Source organism: Plectropomus leopardus, chromosome 15, assembly GCF_008729295.1.
Source record: "Plectropomus leopardus isolate mb chromosome 15, YSFRI_Pleo_2.0, whole genome shotgun sequence".
NCBI lineage: Eukaryota > Metazoa > Chordata > Actinopteri > Perciformes > Serranidae > Plectropomus > Plectropomus leopardus.
In genome coordinates, this window is record NC_056477.1 from 8,925,992 (window position 1) to 8,943,080 (window position 17,089).

General features: G+C 37.9%; 1 protein-coding gene across 2 annotated transcripts in view; it reads left to right on the plus strand.

The window, feature by feature from the left end:
• oprm1 (opioid receptor, mu 1) overlaps positions 1 to 17,089 on the plus strand; it is a 36,121-nt gene that overhangs the window by 12,097 nt on the left and 6,935 nt on the right. For both annotated transcript variants that reach the window (XM_042502754.1, XM_042502756.1), the window contains exon 2: positions 15,621 to 15,970. In XM_042502754.1, the coding sequence (XP_042358688.1) occupies positions 15,621 to 15,970 (350 nt within the window). The remainder of the gene's footprint in view (positions 1 to 15,620; positions 15,971 to 17,089) is intronic.

Genomic DNA, 17,089 nt, shown 5'->3' on the forward strand with positions numbered 1-17,089 from the left:
TCACAACGATGCATCACTATAAGCGCCTAAGCTTGGACCCTCCACTTGTGCAGCAGCACATCTGCACTAACAGTATCTGCCTGTCGCTGTCTGACAGCATGAAATTTGCTCAGCCAAGCTGTTTGTCTTACTGATGTTATGACGTGTAGCTAACTTTTCCAATTCTTTGCAATTTTCTCTGTGTGTGTGTGTGTTTACACGTGTTTTTTTAGTGTGTAAGTGAAGAGCAGCTCAGGAAGAGCAGCTCAGGATATGTCATGTGTTTAGTCTTTTTCAGAGATGACTGAATAGCAGGTGGTTTACTGATCCTCACATGGATGCATAAAGTTCCCGTGCAAACGCTTACCTGTTTTTTGTATGTCTGCACTCTCAATTAAAGCGCGTTTAAGTACTTAGCAGTGGAGGGAGAGGACAAACCTGAAAAGAAAGACAGGATGTGACAGAGGGACGTAACTCATGCAGAGTTCACTTTGCTTACCAATGCAAAGACACGTGCAGCCAAGCGCAACATGTTGCCACTTTCTTGGTCCAAAAATACACTTTGCCAGGCACTTTAGTATTTTTGGCCAAGAGGATAATAGTCAGCACACCCTCCAGTCTCTGCTACTCTCCAGCTTAACCTTCTGAACATATTGACAGTACCCTTGAGTGAAAATAGCAGGTGCTCTTGGCTACACTCAATGAGCGTGTATGCATGGCCTCGTGCTTTGCTCTCATTTTTGTTAAAATAGAGCCAGAAGTGATAAAGTTATTAAATTGTGTCTTTTTTCTCTTTCTGGCACACACAAAAACTCAATTTATGGGAAACTCAATGGGTAATAATAATTTTATCACCCATTGAGTTTCAAAGACTACACACAGTTTTTGTAATGATGAAAAATTGAAAGTGGTTAATGAAGTGGCCAGCTCAGATGTGGAATTGCTGTTTGATGACTGAAAAGCCACGAATCTCTGTGTGTTTGTGCTAAATCATTTCTCTATAACTGGATTTCAGACTGTGATGAGAAGCCATTACCAGTCACTCAACACGTCGCTTCCGATATTCCAATTTTATTCTGCCAAAATACTTCATGATGTGCTTTTATTCCTTGCTCCAATTACTTCCCTTTTCATTCAAGCAGACACCAATGGCAAGGCAATTTAATTAACAAAGCCTTTAATAAAAGGCGATCATCATCGACCTGAACCCCCACAGGGAGTATTGGTTAAAGCCCTAGTTTGGCAAAGGGGGGATGAAGACTCCAAAACAAACTCATAGTGTAACCACGCTCAGTTGCACTTCACTGCAGCTGGCTGGTCCAAATAACCCCTTCGACTCTGCATTGTGTTGAAATGATGAGGCTAGTTTCTCTCTTTTCCAGTTTATTCTCAGAACGGAAACAGTCTATGTACTGGTCACTCATACAGTTGACTCTATAAGGCAGCTCGCACACAGCACGCTCGGCACTCAGCACGTCTCCTGCTAACTGGCAACATTCAAACATAACAAAATAATATAGAAATGATCATAACATAAAAATATGTACCTGAACAGAAACAGGATATGTATTTGTCCCTTATACAGTTGGCTCTATCAGGCAGCTCACACACAGCGCTTTCTAGAGTAAACCATTCATTTAGCACAGAGGCTAACAAGCTAGCTTAGCAAGTGCATTGTGTGTTGTTTGAATATTTTAGAAAGTAAAAAGCACAGCAACCCACTCATAACTCTCTTCATGAACATTTTCCTACACCATGGTTCACATAATGTTCACACAGTGGACCTACAGGCTTCAATACACAATATTTGTACACAGTGCTGTGCTCTGCAACTCACTTCGGGCATGTTCCCGCACTAACTGGCAACATTCATACACAGCCGGTGGCATACATCAACTACGTCTAATAGGGGGTGTGAATGAGCCAACAAATAAAAAAACACACGTCACATGGCAGTCATAGCAAGTGGAATCATATCATATATACTCGGCTACTATTTATACCATATTGTATTTACAGCTTAAACACAATAGCAATTGGAATATTTAATTAATATATTTTATATATATATATATATATATATATATATATATAAACAGTGTTGGTCAAGTTACTTGGAAATAGTAATTAGTTACTGATTACTTCTCCAAGCAAGTAATCCCGTTACTTTACTGATTACTTATTTTCAAAAGTAATTAGTTACTTTCATAATTACTTTACTTAGTTACTTTTCAAAAACATGATGCACAACCTGAATACAATATAAAGCAATAGACCTCTCAGCCTAATTCTATTCTTTCTGCATATTCCATTAGATAAAACTGAATCAAATGAAACTGTCTTTTTAAACTTGTTTTATGAGTTTCAATCCTTTAACTCAGATGCGTCGGAACGATTCAGAGTCTACAGTGGAAATGGGCAACATGTCCTCGACAATATAGCCAGCGACGAGCTTCTTCAGTTCAGCGGCACTAAGCCCTGTCGGTCTTCAGTCTATTTTCACCTGTTTAGCAGGAGGAGGGCCCTCGGAGGTTCGCTCGGTGGAACCGGATGCGGTAGCCTCAGCGGGCACGTCAGTGCGGGATTCTCGGTGAGTTTCACATTCCCGTGCCGGCTTGCTAGGTGCAGATGCAGGTGTAGATGAAAGTTTTCTTCCCACGCACAGTGTACAGCGGACGCTAATGTTTTTGTCACCTTTAACTGAGTCAAACTCAAAGTAATGTCGGTACTTCCAATAATTAAATGCTGCACGGCCCTGCTCTTTCCCGCGCTCCATGTTGTCTTGTTGATCATTACACGTCTGTTGTTTACCACAGACGTCGCGCCGCTCATACGTCATTGTCACGAGACAGTCTCACAAAACAAAATCACGGTTTAGTAACGCAGTAACGCAGCCTGCTTGCAGAGAAGTAACAGTAATCTAATTACTATTTTTGCAATTGTAATCCCTTACTTTACTCGTTACTTGAAAAAGTAATTGGATTACAGAAACGCGTTACTTCTAACGCGTTACTGCCCATCAGTGTATATAAAGCAAACTAATGTTAAGAGCAAGTCACAGCTGGAGAAGGTGAGCACTGGAATAAGGAGGGAAACACAGGGACTGACTAACAGTGGAGACATTGAGGGTGTAGTAGGTAAAACTAGAGTGTGACAAACGAGACTAACAACAGACAGGTGTGCAGGGAAAACTCTGAAACAGGGAAGGACTAACGAGCCTGATACAAAGCAGGTGTGTATTAACACAGGCGGGAAACAGACAAAGGTTGGAAGTAAAACCAGACAAATGAGGAGAGTAACTTAAAAAAAATGTGAATAACTATAACAAAACCCTCGAATCCTGACAGAAATAAACCTTTCTTTGTTGATAGCTTTATGGCAGCATTACTCTCAGCACATTGTCCCCTGCAGAGTTATCACTCCCATCTCTGCGTATTTGAACACATAAGGGAATATGTTTTAGTTTCTAGTGTAATTCCTTTCTGATTCTTAGCCAAAAAGGGCTATAACTCTAATATTCACTGGCGTTTTAACCCTCTTTTGGCCCGTCAACTCATGAGAAAAAACTTCTGTACTGAGCTGTCAGTTTTGTTTTGTCAGTCCTAAATAAAGCTGAAACCTGCAAAATGCTTTATGCTAGCAAGCCTTTCACATAGCCATGCATCAGTTAATTCAGGGTTAATTGAACAAATATTGCTTTTTCATATCATCTGCCTTTTCTTTTAACTATTCATGCATCAGCATTTTGTTGCTTCAAGCTTTCCTTGAACAGTAAGTGTCATCATGATTCATTAAAAAACATTTTTAAGAGCCTTTATATCAGTGTCAGAATATAAGTGCTGCTATGGCTGCTTACAATGTGTATGTGCAACCGTTTAGCAACACTTAGGGCTGCATTGGGATCTGTTTCCTCTGCAGCATATTCCCAGCAGTGCCTTTCTAATGGATTGATGATTTAAAAAAGAGTTTAAAAAAAATAACTGGGGTTTACTTCAATTCATCTCGTACCATAAGGGAAATATAGTTTCCAAACATATTAACACCAATAAAGCAATAACCATCCACTGTCATGTAGGCAGAAGAGAGAAATCATTATAGTGATGAAGCCTCCTGACATTTATTTTAGTTTTTGTTCATTTTTTGGTTTCTCACAGCCACATCACATTCAGGATCCTTTATACAACTAATGCATCAAAAAATAAATAAATATAAGCCTTATGTCTGACCTCAACACTGAGGTTGTTGTTGACGTATTCACATTCTGTTCTGGAGACAAATCGTTCTATGGGAAATGTTTTACAGTCGGGAGCTCTAATGCATTTTTAATCAAGTATTTTATTACATCAGGTGTTAAATTAAACATAAACTGCTTTAATGTAAATTAGGCCCCCTATAAGTAATCTGTGCCATTTTATAATCACATTAAATTAAACTTGAATGATCCTCTTGAGAGAGAGATTTAAAGGAACAGTCTGCCTGGATTCATAGCAAATACAATAAATACCAAAGGCGTAATCTCCTTAAACAGATACCTGCATATGTGTGCAGAATCTGTTGGGAGCAGGAAAAGATTTAAGTATTTAAGGTATTTAAGGTATTCTGGTGCTCGTTTGTAGTCCAATAAGTTTTGCACAATCACTTTAGAGCAGCAGGTTAACAGTCTGTGTAGAGAGGCAGAACACATTTGCCGAAATGCAATATCTGATCCCATCAACTATTGGCTGAGTACTTTTTAGCTTTATGCAGCTTTTTTTAATAATTATTATTATTTGCATAAGCAGATATCTATTAGCCGAAATGACTGGCATATGGAAAAGGAAGCCTCGGGTACCTGTTGGCTACACCAGATCACCTGAAATATTTGCCGTGCCCCTCAGAGGCTTTATTGTCGTTAGATGATAGCCGATGAGTTCTGAGATTACTGAAGGCGAAAATCATGGTGAAAAATAAAAGCATCTAAACATCTGTAGAAACATGGCAAACATACCTGCAGCATAATTGAGTTCTCCACCATCCATACATGCATACATCCATGCTTTGTATGCTTTGAACCCTTATTTTTGTATGTGTGTAAGTATGTCCCTTTGTGCACAGTTAAGTGTTTACATCTGTTCTACATCTATCTACATCTCGGTTGCACCAAACATACACAGCAGTGCTTATCACTTTTTTGAGGAATATTGGTTTGCAGGGCCTGTTTATTCCTATTGGTGGCTTAGTGGATGACAATATTCGTCTGTCTGTCGTTCCAACACTTTGGTCCAGACTAAATTATTTCAACAACTATTCGATGGATTTTCCGTAAATGTGGTGCAGACATTCATCATGCCCAGATGATGATGATTTCTATTTACTTTGGCGATCCTCAGACTTTTCATCTAGTGCTGCCAGCAGGCCAAAGTTCTCACTTATGCTCTGAAATATGTCACCATCGACTGGATGAATCAGCACAACATTTTGAAGAGGGATTTATGGTCCCCAGAGGATGAATCAAATGAACTTTGGTAATCCCCTGACTTTTCCTCTAGCACTAAACTGAGGTTCACATTTGTGGTTTGAGTGGAATTTCACATTAACTATTGAATGGATTGCCATGAAATTTGGTACAGACATGAATGTTCCCCTGAGCAGGACAACTTTGATGATTCCCCAAACCTCTAATTGAGCCACAACAGCAGGTCAATTTGTTTATTTTTCTAGTGAATAACCTAGACTATAACACAGATTGGCACAGATTTTGAAACAAATGGTCTCCAGAGGATAAACACTAATGACTTTGGGGATCCCCTAACTTTTCCTAGAGCTTCACCATACACTGCAAAAATGGCCTGTCAAATTTAAGGCCAAACACCCTAGATTTAAGCATACTTGCACTTAAAAGAAGCAAATTTGGCTGCCAGTGCAGTAAGCAAATTTTGCTTGTTAAGATGTCTTAAAACCAGTAAAACTGTGTGACTCTCATTATAGCCCATAAAATCTTGAAATAAGATCAAAAACACTAATTTCAAGCAATTTATTTAAGCCTAGTTGGACATACTGGTGCTTAAAATAAGGTTTCTATAGACCTGAAGTGGATGTTTCCAGACTTGTCTCCTGTATCTAGTTAAAAATAACTCAGAAAAAGACAAAGATGCTCAACAAGACCAGGCAAGTGATATTTACTTGAATTAAGTCAAATGATCTTTCCTAGTCAGCACTAGATAATCCATTTATACTTAAAACAAGACTAACTAGATTTTTTAATCTAAATATAAGATTATTACACTTGTTTAGATCGGCAGTTTTTGCAGTGTAATATCATGATGTATTCTATCTATCTGGCACTTCCATTTCTTTTCTTTGAGCATTGCAGCCTCACAGCATCACTTGTTTGGCTGTAGACTGTTAAGTCTTGTCTGAGAGCTGTTAGATTACTACTACTATCCCTAATGTATGTATTTTAATTAAACATAATAATACATTAGGGGTGAGCAATACATCATTAAACTATATATTAAGACAATATACATTTGACAACGGCCTTGAGATGTTGTAGTATTGTTTATACCATGGTGACTATCCCTTTAATATCTCTGCGCAAATTAGGTCGTAGTGGGTAATGTTACAAATCAGTGAGCAGGACCTGTTCATGGCAGTATTGAATTTTACATGATCATTAATGTGATTGAGTACTGTGATGTGTGTCAGGTGTGTAATGAACTGAATCAGTCAGTTTTGTCCATACAATTTGTTTAAATATCGATATTTTCATAAAGAATTACATTTAGTGCAACTGGGAATTTTATCCCCATCACACACAAACATGAACACTACATACATGCAGTCAGAGCACAAATCTCAGAGACGCATGCCCGGCAGTCTTACATGCACACAGTCACACTGTCACACTGTGTGCACCCTAATCCATCATGCTCCCCACCGTGAGCATGGACAGTGTTATTGGCCGGAGCCGCAGGCACACAGACGTCTGTTCACATGAGCAGCCTCTGTTTCTGCAACCAGGCCTTGGTTTATCCTCACCCAGCAGCAGTCCATGAATCATACACAGGGCTACACATACACGGGCCAGCATCAGTGATGAATTATGTTTATCTCGCTGTTCACAAGAGCCATGAAAATTAATCACCCTCAGTACCAAACTGTTGACCTCGAGTGTGTAGGTTTCATCTCGACATTTGTTGAAATATGGTGACAAAACTGTTGATTCACTACAGACTTGTTGAAAATAGGGAGCTCGCAGCGGTGTTTACAGCTTTAACATTATTCGTCTCTGAATATCTGTTAGCATTCCAAAATGATCAGTGTGACACAATAAACAAAGCGCCAGGCAACAAAAACCCAGAAATGTTTATTTTAAAAGCAGCAATAAGCAGGTCATTAATCCTAATCCAGTTTTATTTTTATAAACCCTTGTGTTTTTTCTATTCTACTTTGCTCAAATTAATAGCCTCTGCTCTTTTTTTCCTAAATACTTTGCTTTTATGTTTCATTACTGTGGTGTTTACTGAACTAAAACTGAATGAGTTTTCTTTAAAGATTTAAAATTCACCTTTAGGGGTTTGGGTCCCTTAATTACACAAGTGACGAGTGACGGTGATATTCAGTAGCTGATGTTAAAACCATTAGAATAGATAGCTGGTAGGAGTGAAGGGCCATAAGAACAGGAAAGACAACCAAATGATCAACCAAAAGAAAACACTTACATGGCACTGGTTTTTGTTTGGCCACAAAGACGTAAAAGATTGCTTTGGACAAGGAATGTTACCACAAGTGCTTTTCATGAATGTGTTGCTATCATTATGTTCTTGTTATGCTCTCTTATTATTCGGCCACCTGGTCATTGTTGTTGCCATGGTGAGGCCCGAGGCTCACATGTGAAAACAGACAGTTATCAACTTACTAACATGCGGGCACATTTAAATGGCTCCATGCGGCGTATTCATGAAGTGTGAACATGCTGTGTGGGCAGAACATATTTTCTCTCCTGCCGGGTCGTCCCATGTGCATTCACGTCCGTCGCTGTTTCAGTGTTTCCATAATTGAACTCAAGGCTCAGCTATTATTGACAGCCGCAAAGAACTGGAACAATGGCTGTTCTTTGTTATTGACCAGCTGGTGTTAGCCTGGTTCATCCCAGTGACACAGACAGCACCAGTGATGGGTTTAAATGTCTAAATATGTATGAGAACAGTGTTATTATTGCACCAGAAAAATTTAAAAGGCATTTTGAAGAAGCAGGTCGATAGGCAAATGTATGTGCAAAAATGTGGTATTTATTAACCAACAGATGATTGAAACAGAGGCAAAATTGCACCCCATGGAATACAACGTACTAAATAAAGCTTAACACTAATAAAAGCTGCAGTCTCACAGCAAACTGCTATCTACCCCTATTCCACTGAATCGCATTTTACCTTCACAGTCTCACCAAATGAATGATCCTAACACCTGCCTAAGTATAGGTGACCTAAACAGATCAAGTACACCAAATTTAACTGAATGCCATTTACTGCACAACTATTTTACCCATCTTAACAGGGCCTGTGCCCTCCCTGCTGAGAGGACATAATAATGCAGCCCTTGGGTGCAGTCAATCTGAAAAAAAGTGTACACTGTTCTGCCATGATTTCCGGGTTAGCCATGTTTCCTCGTTGTCGCTTTGAAATATGTTTCTCTCCTTTGTCACAGGTGTTACTGAAGTATCAGCATATATAACAAATAAAATTTTTGTTTCTGTTTCATAATTGCGTTAGCAAGGTAAAGCTATTTTTCCCAGTTGTTTGCCAATAAAGCCCCTTGATTTGAACTGAACTAAATAAAAGCCAGTCTATTAAACGGCAATGCGCTTGCATAATACAACAGGGTGTTCAACACACCACCGTTTCTCTTTAAATAAACATTTTGCTATGTTTTGTAGGGGCTGAACACAGCCATAATTTCATTATCCCTGAATGGGGAGCTTATCTACCCCGACATCTCAGACAGAATAACAACAACGATAACAACAAGAAAAATAAGGTGAACCCTTTTCAACAGATAGTAATATATATGAAACAAATTACACATTTCCCTGCTGTGGGACTAATAAAGGATTTAATTAAATTATTAAAGAGACATGAAAAGAGAAAGTAAAGCATAGATTTAGTCTTCATCTGTGCATATATTCACACATTTGTATAAACATTACATTTAGAGTAAATAACAATACATTGGGAATCAAAGTCCATCTGTTTTTTTATTTTTATTTATTTTTATTATAATAGGATGGATGTAACTTGAGGTGTTGTTCAGCTATGAAGTTAAAGTAGTTGGATATTCAGATTCCCGATTAAGAGTAACACAGATAAGATCAATATGCCCCTTTTTGAACGTTTCATAAGGGTTTACTTGTGCTGAGTAAACACAGGCGAGGTGAATAGGGAACATTAGAGTGAAAGAGCAACAGTTTCATTAGCTGATATGTAATATATTTTATTCTTTAGGTTTTGTGTGGTTGAAAATGAATGTAAATAATGGACTGATTGTAAACTGTATATATTTACACGCTGCTTATTACACATTAATACATCATCAAAATTCCACTGTCATGCCAAAATCTAAAAGTATCGCCCTGAATTTTTCAATCTGATAAACATCATTAGGGCACAAGACAGAAAAGACTCACAAAGTAATAAATATCTGTTTCTGTGTTTTCACAGTACAGTGTCAGCAACAGATGAGGCTCATAAGCAGCAGGCTCGTGGTTATTGTAATTTCACTTCAGTAATTTGTCATGCAGTGTACTTAGAGAATTATTTGGACTCTTTAGTCAGAGTGTGGATATAACCAAAGTATTTCATCATAATTATAATTTTGCCAAAATGGCCACAGTACACATTGTTGAAATTATGTGCATTTAAACAACCAAAGTGAAAAATTCCTATTTTTTATGTAAATGTATTGAAATAAGAAAAATTAATACAGTTTTAGTGACAAAGTTGTGGATCTGCATATATGTCAAATGATTTGGATGTTTGAATAATGCTTCCTCAATAACAGCCTGTCAGATAAGGCTGAAGTTCCTCTTTCAACTGGTTGCATTTGCGATTAGTTTGTAAATTCTCATCAGATTCGCCTCAGGGATAATTTACAATCATCATCAAATCTGCTTTTTTCTCATTTAAGGAGAAATAAAGATGAGAAACAGAAGGAAGAAGAAGGTGCCTCATTCCCCCAGGTGGAAACCACAGCTAATGGGTTGATGGAAGGCCATGAATTATACATGATTTTACTCAAAGGACTGTTTTGTGTGATTTTAAGGTCCATTACGGCACATCTATCCACCGCCTCTGTGCTTCAGTGGTCCAAGAAAAAAACACCAAGTCAAGGTAGTTTAGAGGCAGATTGAGCAATTTCTGTTGTCAACTGTTGTTTACTCACAGGAAACCACGTAATGAAGATTTACTCTTTGCAGATGGTTACTTCTGTATGGCCTCTCTGTGGCTTCTCTGTCACTCTCTCTTCCCGTCAATAATACGCTGAATATTTCCCATCAACATATTTATGTATGGTCTGTTTACTGAATTATAATGAGACAATGTTCTTATCTTTGGTTTAGGTGAAAGGAAGAACAGAGCTTCGATATTCTTGTCAGAGTTTTTTTCCTAAATGAGAAACCATCCGTGAGAGATACAGCTTACATCGTCCTTATGAATGATACTTATCAAATGATTGCCGCTGGCAGGGAAATTAATAAGTAATACTGTGTTAGATTTCCTCAGTAGAATATAATAATAAGGCAACACTATAGTAAATCAAGCTAGAAACACATCTTATAAACGTGTTTTAAATTTCCCAAAATACCAGTAGTTGGGTAGTTCTTCTCCCTTACCTGCATCCTAAAAATTACCTTTATACACGGCTAATTTGAAACAGCAAATGTGTTTTTACTGAAATGCAATGCTACCTGAATTTAATTTTTCATCAGCATGAGGAAACATTTTAATTAATGTATCTTTCAACAGATGATATCGCAAAACATTTACCAACAACGTATCTTTGAATGTATGCTATGCAGGAATTGTCAGTGACCATTTGAACATTCAAACTTCGGTCCCCTAGTTAATTTAATACATTTGTATTATAGTACTGTGATGAGATTTCAATATATCGAGATGGATATATATATTGTGTATTGGGATTTAAGTATTGTTATATTATTTTAAAGCAATCTTGCCCAGCCCAAGTGTTGGCAAAAAAATGATTTTTTTGTTGTAAGTGTAGTTTGCATAAGCTACATTACATGGACGTCATTGTCAGCCAAAATGTCCCACCGAACACAATTCAAACTCCAAGCATTATATGAACAAAAAAATAGAACAACCAAATCTGAATTTCACCAACATAATTTCAAATTGATTACAGCCACAGTTTCTGCAGATAAATACGCCACCACACACTTGGGTCATGCCTTTTTTTTCCCAGAAAATCCTGCACACTAAGCTTTTTACCGATAATATCAGTTTATTTTAACTGAAGCATGGTGTTTTGTGGTTATGTTTAGACTCTCAGAGCACTTGCGTACGGTTAGGTAGAGTTAGATAGAGAGTTAGAGCTAGTTATAGAGTTTGAGGTCTTGGGGGATTTGAATGAATGAAAGGAGAGATAATTACACATAGCAATGTGTCCTCATTATATTCTCAGTGGAAAAGGGCATGTCAACCTGTGTTCTTCTTTTTAGAATTGACATGGCTACTTCTACCACAGTTTGGAGGGTCAGTGAGTGAAATGTCTGGGCTGTTTGACTTAAACTGAACTCTCAACAACGGAAATGCATACAATCTAGTTTTAACAACATGAGCAGTTTTTGATTATATAGAGTTAAAAACAAAGTTCCTCTTGAATTGTTATCTCCACTGAATATGTATTTTTTTATTTATTCATTAATATATCTTTCACAATTATATAATCAAATCATGTTGACAAGAAATGGGTGATCATCAGCATGGCATAATCTCAAGGGCGAAGAATAAATTAAAGCTGAACACTCATTAATAAAACACCTCGTTTAGTTAATTTAGACGAGATGAGGCCATTAACCCCCACACGGCATGCTGGACATGCATAAGCCTCAGACATACAGCACACTGGAGAAAAAATGAGCCATCATCTGTAGCCATGTTAACAACAGTCTCAAAGTCAATAAAGGGGTGCTGGAAATTACCACCAGCTCCAGCACACTACTCAGCGTAGCATGACAGCTTTTACCGCATCTCGAGGTGCCTCGTCGGTCCCTGTTCAAATAAAGCTTGAAATAACAAACCCACTAAGCTGTCAGTGTTAACGTTAATCAGAATTTAATGAACTCACTGTCATTTCTGGTTGCTAAGAGGATTTGGGATTATTGAGGTGAGTGCTGCAATGAAATAGAAGTAAATTACCTCGCAGGTAGAATGACAGCTGGGGTTTAATAAAGTGAAGACCAGAGGGTGTAATGTATCACTGTCACTTTGTGCATCCAGAATAATTCAATAACATTACGGCAGGGATGTGTCTAAGTAGTCTTTACATGGAAAAGTGGGGAAACAGAATAATTACTGTTGTACCTTGGAAATTGAATTAAAGGAATAGTTTGACATTTTGGTCATGAGCAGATGAATACCATTTGCAAATTGGTCTTAAAAATGTAAGGCTATAGTCAGCAGCACCTCTAACACTCTCTAATTGATATATTATAGCCTATTACATCTACAAAAAATCGGTGTGAAAACTTTTTAATGTTTTATGGGGGATATTTAATTCCTAGCTGGAAACCAGTAACTTGCTGGTGTCTCCTCTGGTTGCCTGGCAACTACCTAAAGCCAAGGAATAGTACAATACATAGGTATAATTACTTTTTTACTCTTTTCTTTTTTCTCTATATTTTTTATATTAACAAATGAGACATAACGTGTTAGTGGGCTTTAGAGGTGCTGGAAAAGGTGTATTTTGTAACAGTTTGAAAGATCAGCCATGCTAACAGTTCCCCCCCGTTTCCAGTCTTTATGCTAAGCGAAGCTAACGAGCTGCTCAATGTAGCTTCTTCTGTGACTCTGTGTCTTCATATGAGGACAAAATATTCTGGTTTTCTGCTACAATTTATAATTCATTCTGCTAAACTTTGACCTGTTTTGGTCATTAGTGGACACGTTTTATTTTTTGTTTTTGTGCCAACTAGTGGCAGCAAAGCACAGTACACTGATCTGTGATGGCCAGCCTGTTGTCATTCTTAATCTAGATGGTATCTTTTGCTGAGGCATGATATGCAACTGTAAAAAACCTAATGTAAGGAGCTGGAGAGTCCTTATCGAGCTTGTAGAGGGAGGGGTGGCGGATTGGTCCAACAAACCCCAGACTTTCACCAGGGAGCCCACTGTTCACTTCCTGTGTGAATGTTGAGCCAAACCATGATGTTTTCTTTTTCTAAAAATAACTACATACTTGTGTTGCATAAGGAAATGGGCATAAACACAAGTGTTTTACTGACTTTATACGTTTATTTTAAAAAAGACTGTATGCATCTAAAACATAAACTGCACATTTTCTGTGAAAACAGAAGGGTATTTTGATGAGACACAATTCATTTAAGAGACATAAATTGACATGCTGTCCTGAAGCATCAACAACAGATGCATGAGGATACTTAGTGCGTCATATATAGAAGTAAACAGTATTGAACAAGCATTGCTATTTGACAATTTGGGACAGTCACAGCCAAACCCAACTAAACGGTGCACAAGTTACAAATCCTAACCATTATGGTTTAAACTTGTTAATGTATGCATAGTAATGTTTGTGGTTTGATAAGGCATACAAATTTCACTAATTTTCTCAAAAGTAACAAGCTAAGACACTGTTAATTTGGAATTGCTCAACTGTGGACATTGGGACTTTATTTTTGTATTATCACAGCATTTCACACAGACCAATGTGTGACTGTTACTGAAAAAAAACAACTGATATTCCTAGCTTTAAATATGGAGCAAGGAAAATGTCTACAGTTACAAAACGGACAAGTCACAAGGCTTTTAGACATGTTGCATTATTTGCAATGTTTGTTGCAAAGCCCTGTTTGGGCATTGAAATGAATAATTTTCATCCATTCTAGACACTCTAGACTATAACAGTGACCATTTACCCTTAGAGTTGCAAGACTGAACAAATGTTGCATTGCTGGCAATTTGTTTTACTTAAGATATTGAAATAATCTGTTTGTACTTTGTTACAAACTTGATACAATAAAAGATAAACCCATTGTTTATATGATGGAGTAGTTAAAAATGCATCTTTTTTTATACTTATCAAGTTTAACGAATGTCAAATGATAAGTTAAAAACAAAAGCTCGAGACTCAGGAGATTAATGAACAGATGAGAGAGTGGTATCAATTTTCTTATCTAACTCACCTATATGGGAAAACGAATTCAAAATAATAAGTGAAATTAGAATTTAAGTGCCTTTCACAGGTAGCATCTTCTAATTCCTGAATAGCTTCATTATAGCTTCATTGTGGGTTGATTAGCTCTCTGTGGAGCTGCTTAATAGCTCGGAGGCATGTTGACCTCATTGGGGGAGCCAGCAGTAGAAATTCGTCTCACATTTATCATTATGAAAACAAAAGCAGCTTGAATAAAATGTCATACTTCACTCAGACTTGTCCAATGTGGTCTTGAGCTACAGGTTGTTGCTCAATTTATCACTTTATTTAATCCATTAAAAAAAAAACATTTAATGCTCTTTTTTCATGAACACTGGATGTCATTAAGAAATGTAAACCTAAAAAATAACCAGATAATTCTTTTCTCTTACATATTTCATTTGGAGTCTTTGGTATGCAGGTTATGACGTACAAGGTAGATTCTTTAAGATCTTCTTGACGTGATCCAGCTTCACCTTTGCTTCATTGCAAAGTAAACAGAAAACGCTAAACATAACATTTTTCTTTGCTGACAGGAGCTCTAAACACTTGAGGCATTTTCAGCCGTCTGTGTTACATCCTTTGTGCTAATGGATCCACACTCTTTCTTCTGTTTCAACAAACAGCCCACGATCATCCATTCTCTTTGAAGTACCTGCCTCTTTTGACCAATTTACCACCATAATCATCCGTAAAAGCCTTTGATCAACCTTCATTCAGACAGTACCTTGAAGCACGTTTTTTTTTAATGATGGATGCTCTTCCTGTACAAACACAAACTGAACACATTTAAATAATTTCTTGGCACTCTACTTATGTCCTTGTAGTGTCTTCTTTATTCCATTCCAAAAAGACACCAAAGGACATGAAAAGACCCCAAAGAGACTCAAAAGAACTGAAAAGACAGAACAAGACTACAAAGAGACACAAATTGACTTAAAAGAGACTCAAGACAACTCCAAGGAGATTCAAAACTACAACAAAGAGGCACTAAAAGACTACTAAGACACTAAAAATGACTTTTACAAGACTAAAAATGAGAGACAATAAATATCCACAAAGAGACTCAAAACAACAATATGTGATGTGGTCACGTCATCTGTAGTCAGTTTGGGGGTCTTGCTCCTGTATAGGAGCAATGTTGGACATTTTACATGTCTGTGCCCAGAGGCCCTTTGTCTCATAATAAATCCATGCTTTCTGTGCAGATACACTAAAATGAAGACCGCCACCAACATCTACATCTTTAACCTCGCTCTGGCCGACTCCTTGGTCACCAGCACGCTACCATTCCAGAGCGTCAACTACCTGATGGGGACCTGGCCATTTGGAGACATACTGTGCAAGATGGTGATGTCCATCGACTACTACAACATGTTCACCTCTATATTCACGCTCACCACCATGAGCATTGACCGCTACGTCGCTGTGTGCCACCCTGTCAAAGCGTTGGATTTTAGGACACCGCGTAATGCAAAGATTGTCAACGTCTGCAACTGGATTCTCTCCTCGGCCATCGGGCTGCCTGTCATGTTCATGGCCTCCACTGCCGTCACCCGTAAGCATGTGCACACACAATATAATTGCTGTATATCCTTTGAGACAACCACAATAAATTAGGGAATTTATCTCTCCTGGAGCATTTCGAAGGCGAATAAAAGTATATTTCATCAGAAAGCAATCTTCTTTCAGATTGAAAGAGCAATGTACTCAGGCAGGCTCTATAAAAGGAATCAATCCAGACAAGTTGCTTATAGGTTTCTCTGTAACTGCATAAAAGAACCATTTAATGCTATATGCCAGGATGGTGACTAATACAATCCTCTGCGTGGTCAAGAGGCTACCTGCAAAGTCTGGCTTCTCTGACAGCGTAATTGCAGAGGTAATGGAGGGAAAACTGCAACTGAAATTGCTAATGTGTGATCCCGCTTTGTTTTGATGACAGACAGTAATGAGGGATTTGCTGACCCACTAAAGTTTTAACTCTGCATGGAGCATTAAGATGTTGTTTCTTTAGCGAGACAGAACACATAATAGTGGTATTTTTATGGGCGTCCGTGTCTTTCTTAGCGATTTAGACAGTAGAGAGATGGCAGAATATGACGGGGGAGATGGGGAATGAAACGCAGAAAATGGTCGGACTCAAACTGATGATGTTGTGTGTCATGGTCAACGGTCCAGTATTTAGGATTTAGTGTTAGGATGTATTGACAGAAATGGAATATAATATGATAAGTATGTAGTGTATAATCACCTGAAAATGTGAATCATTGTGCATTCATTGTCTTAGGATGAGCCGTTTAAACACAGACTCTAGATAGGGGCAATCGAGTTCTCGCGTCTGCCATTTTTCAGCTACTCTGCAACAAGAACACCAAAAAGGCGCTGATTTTTTAAAAATGTTAAACTGCTTTATTCAGTGGTTTAAACAGTTTAAATGACTGGGTCTGTTTGTTTTGGAGATGAAGGGACTTCTGCGAATAATTTGGCTCCTGGTGAAAACCTCCTAAACATTTGACCTTCAGTTTTCAGAGAAAAAAAACCACTGAGCGCACAATAGCAGATGGTTAGCAGCCCACCTCCAACATGCCAAACAGCATCACAGCATCAGAGAAACACTGATTTATAATATGAAACTGCTTTATTTAGTGTTTTGATAAGCTCTTTTAAACCTGAC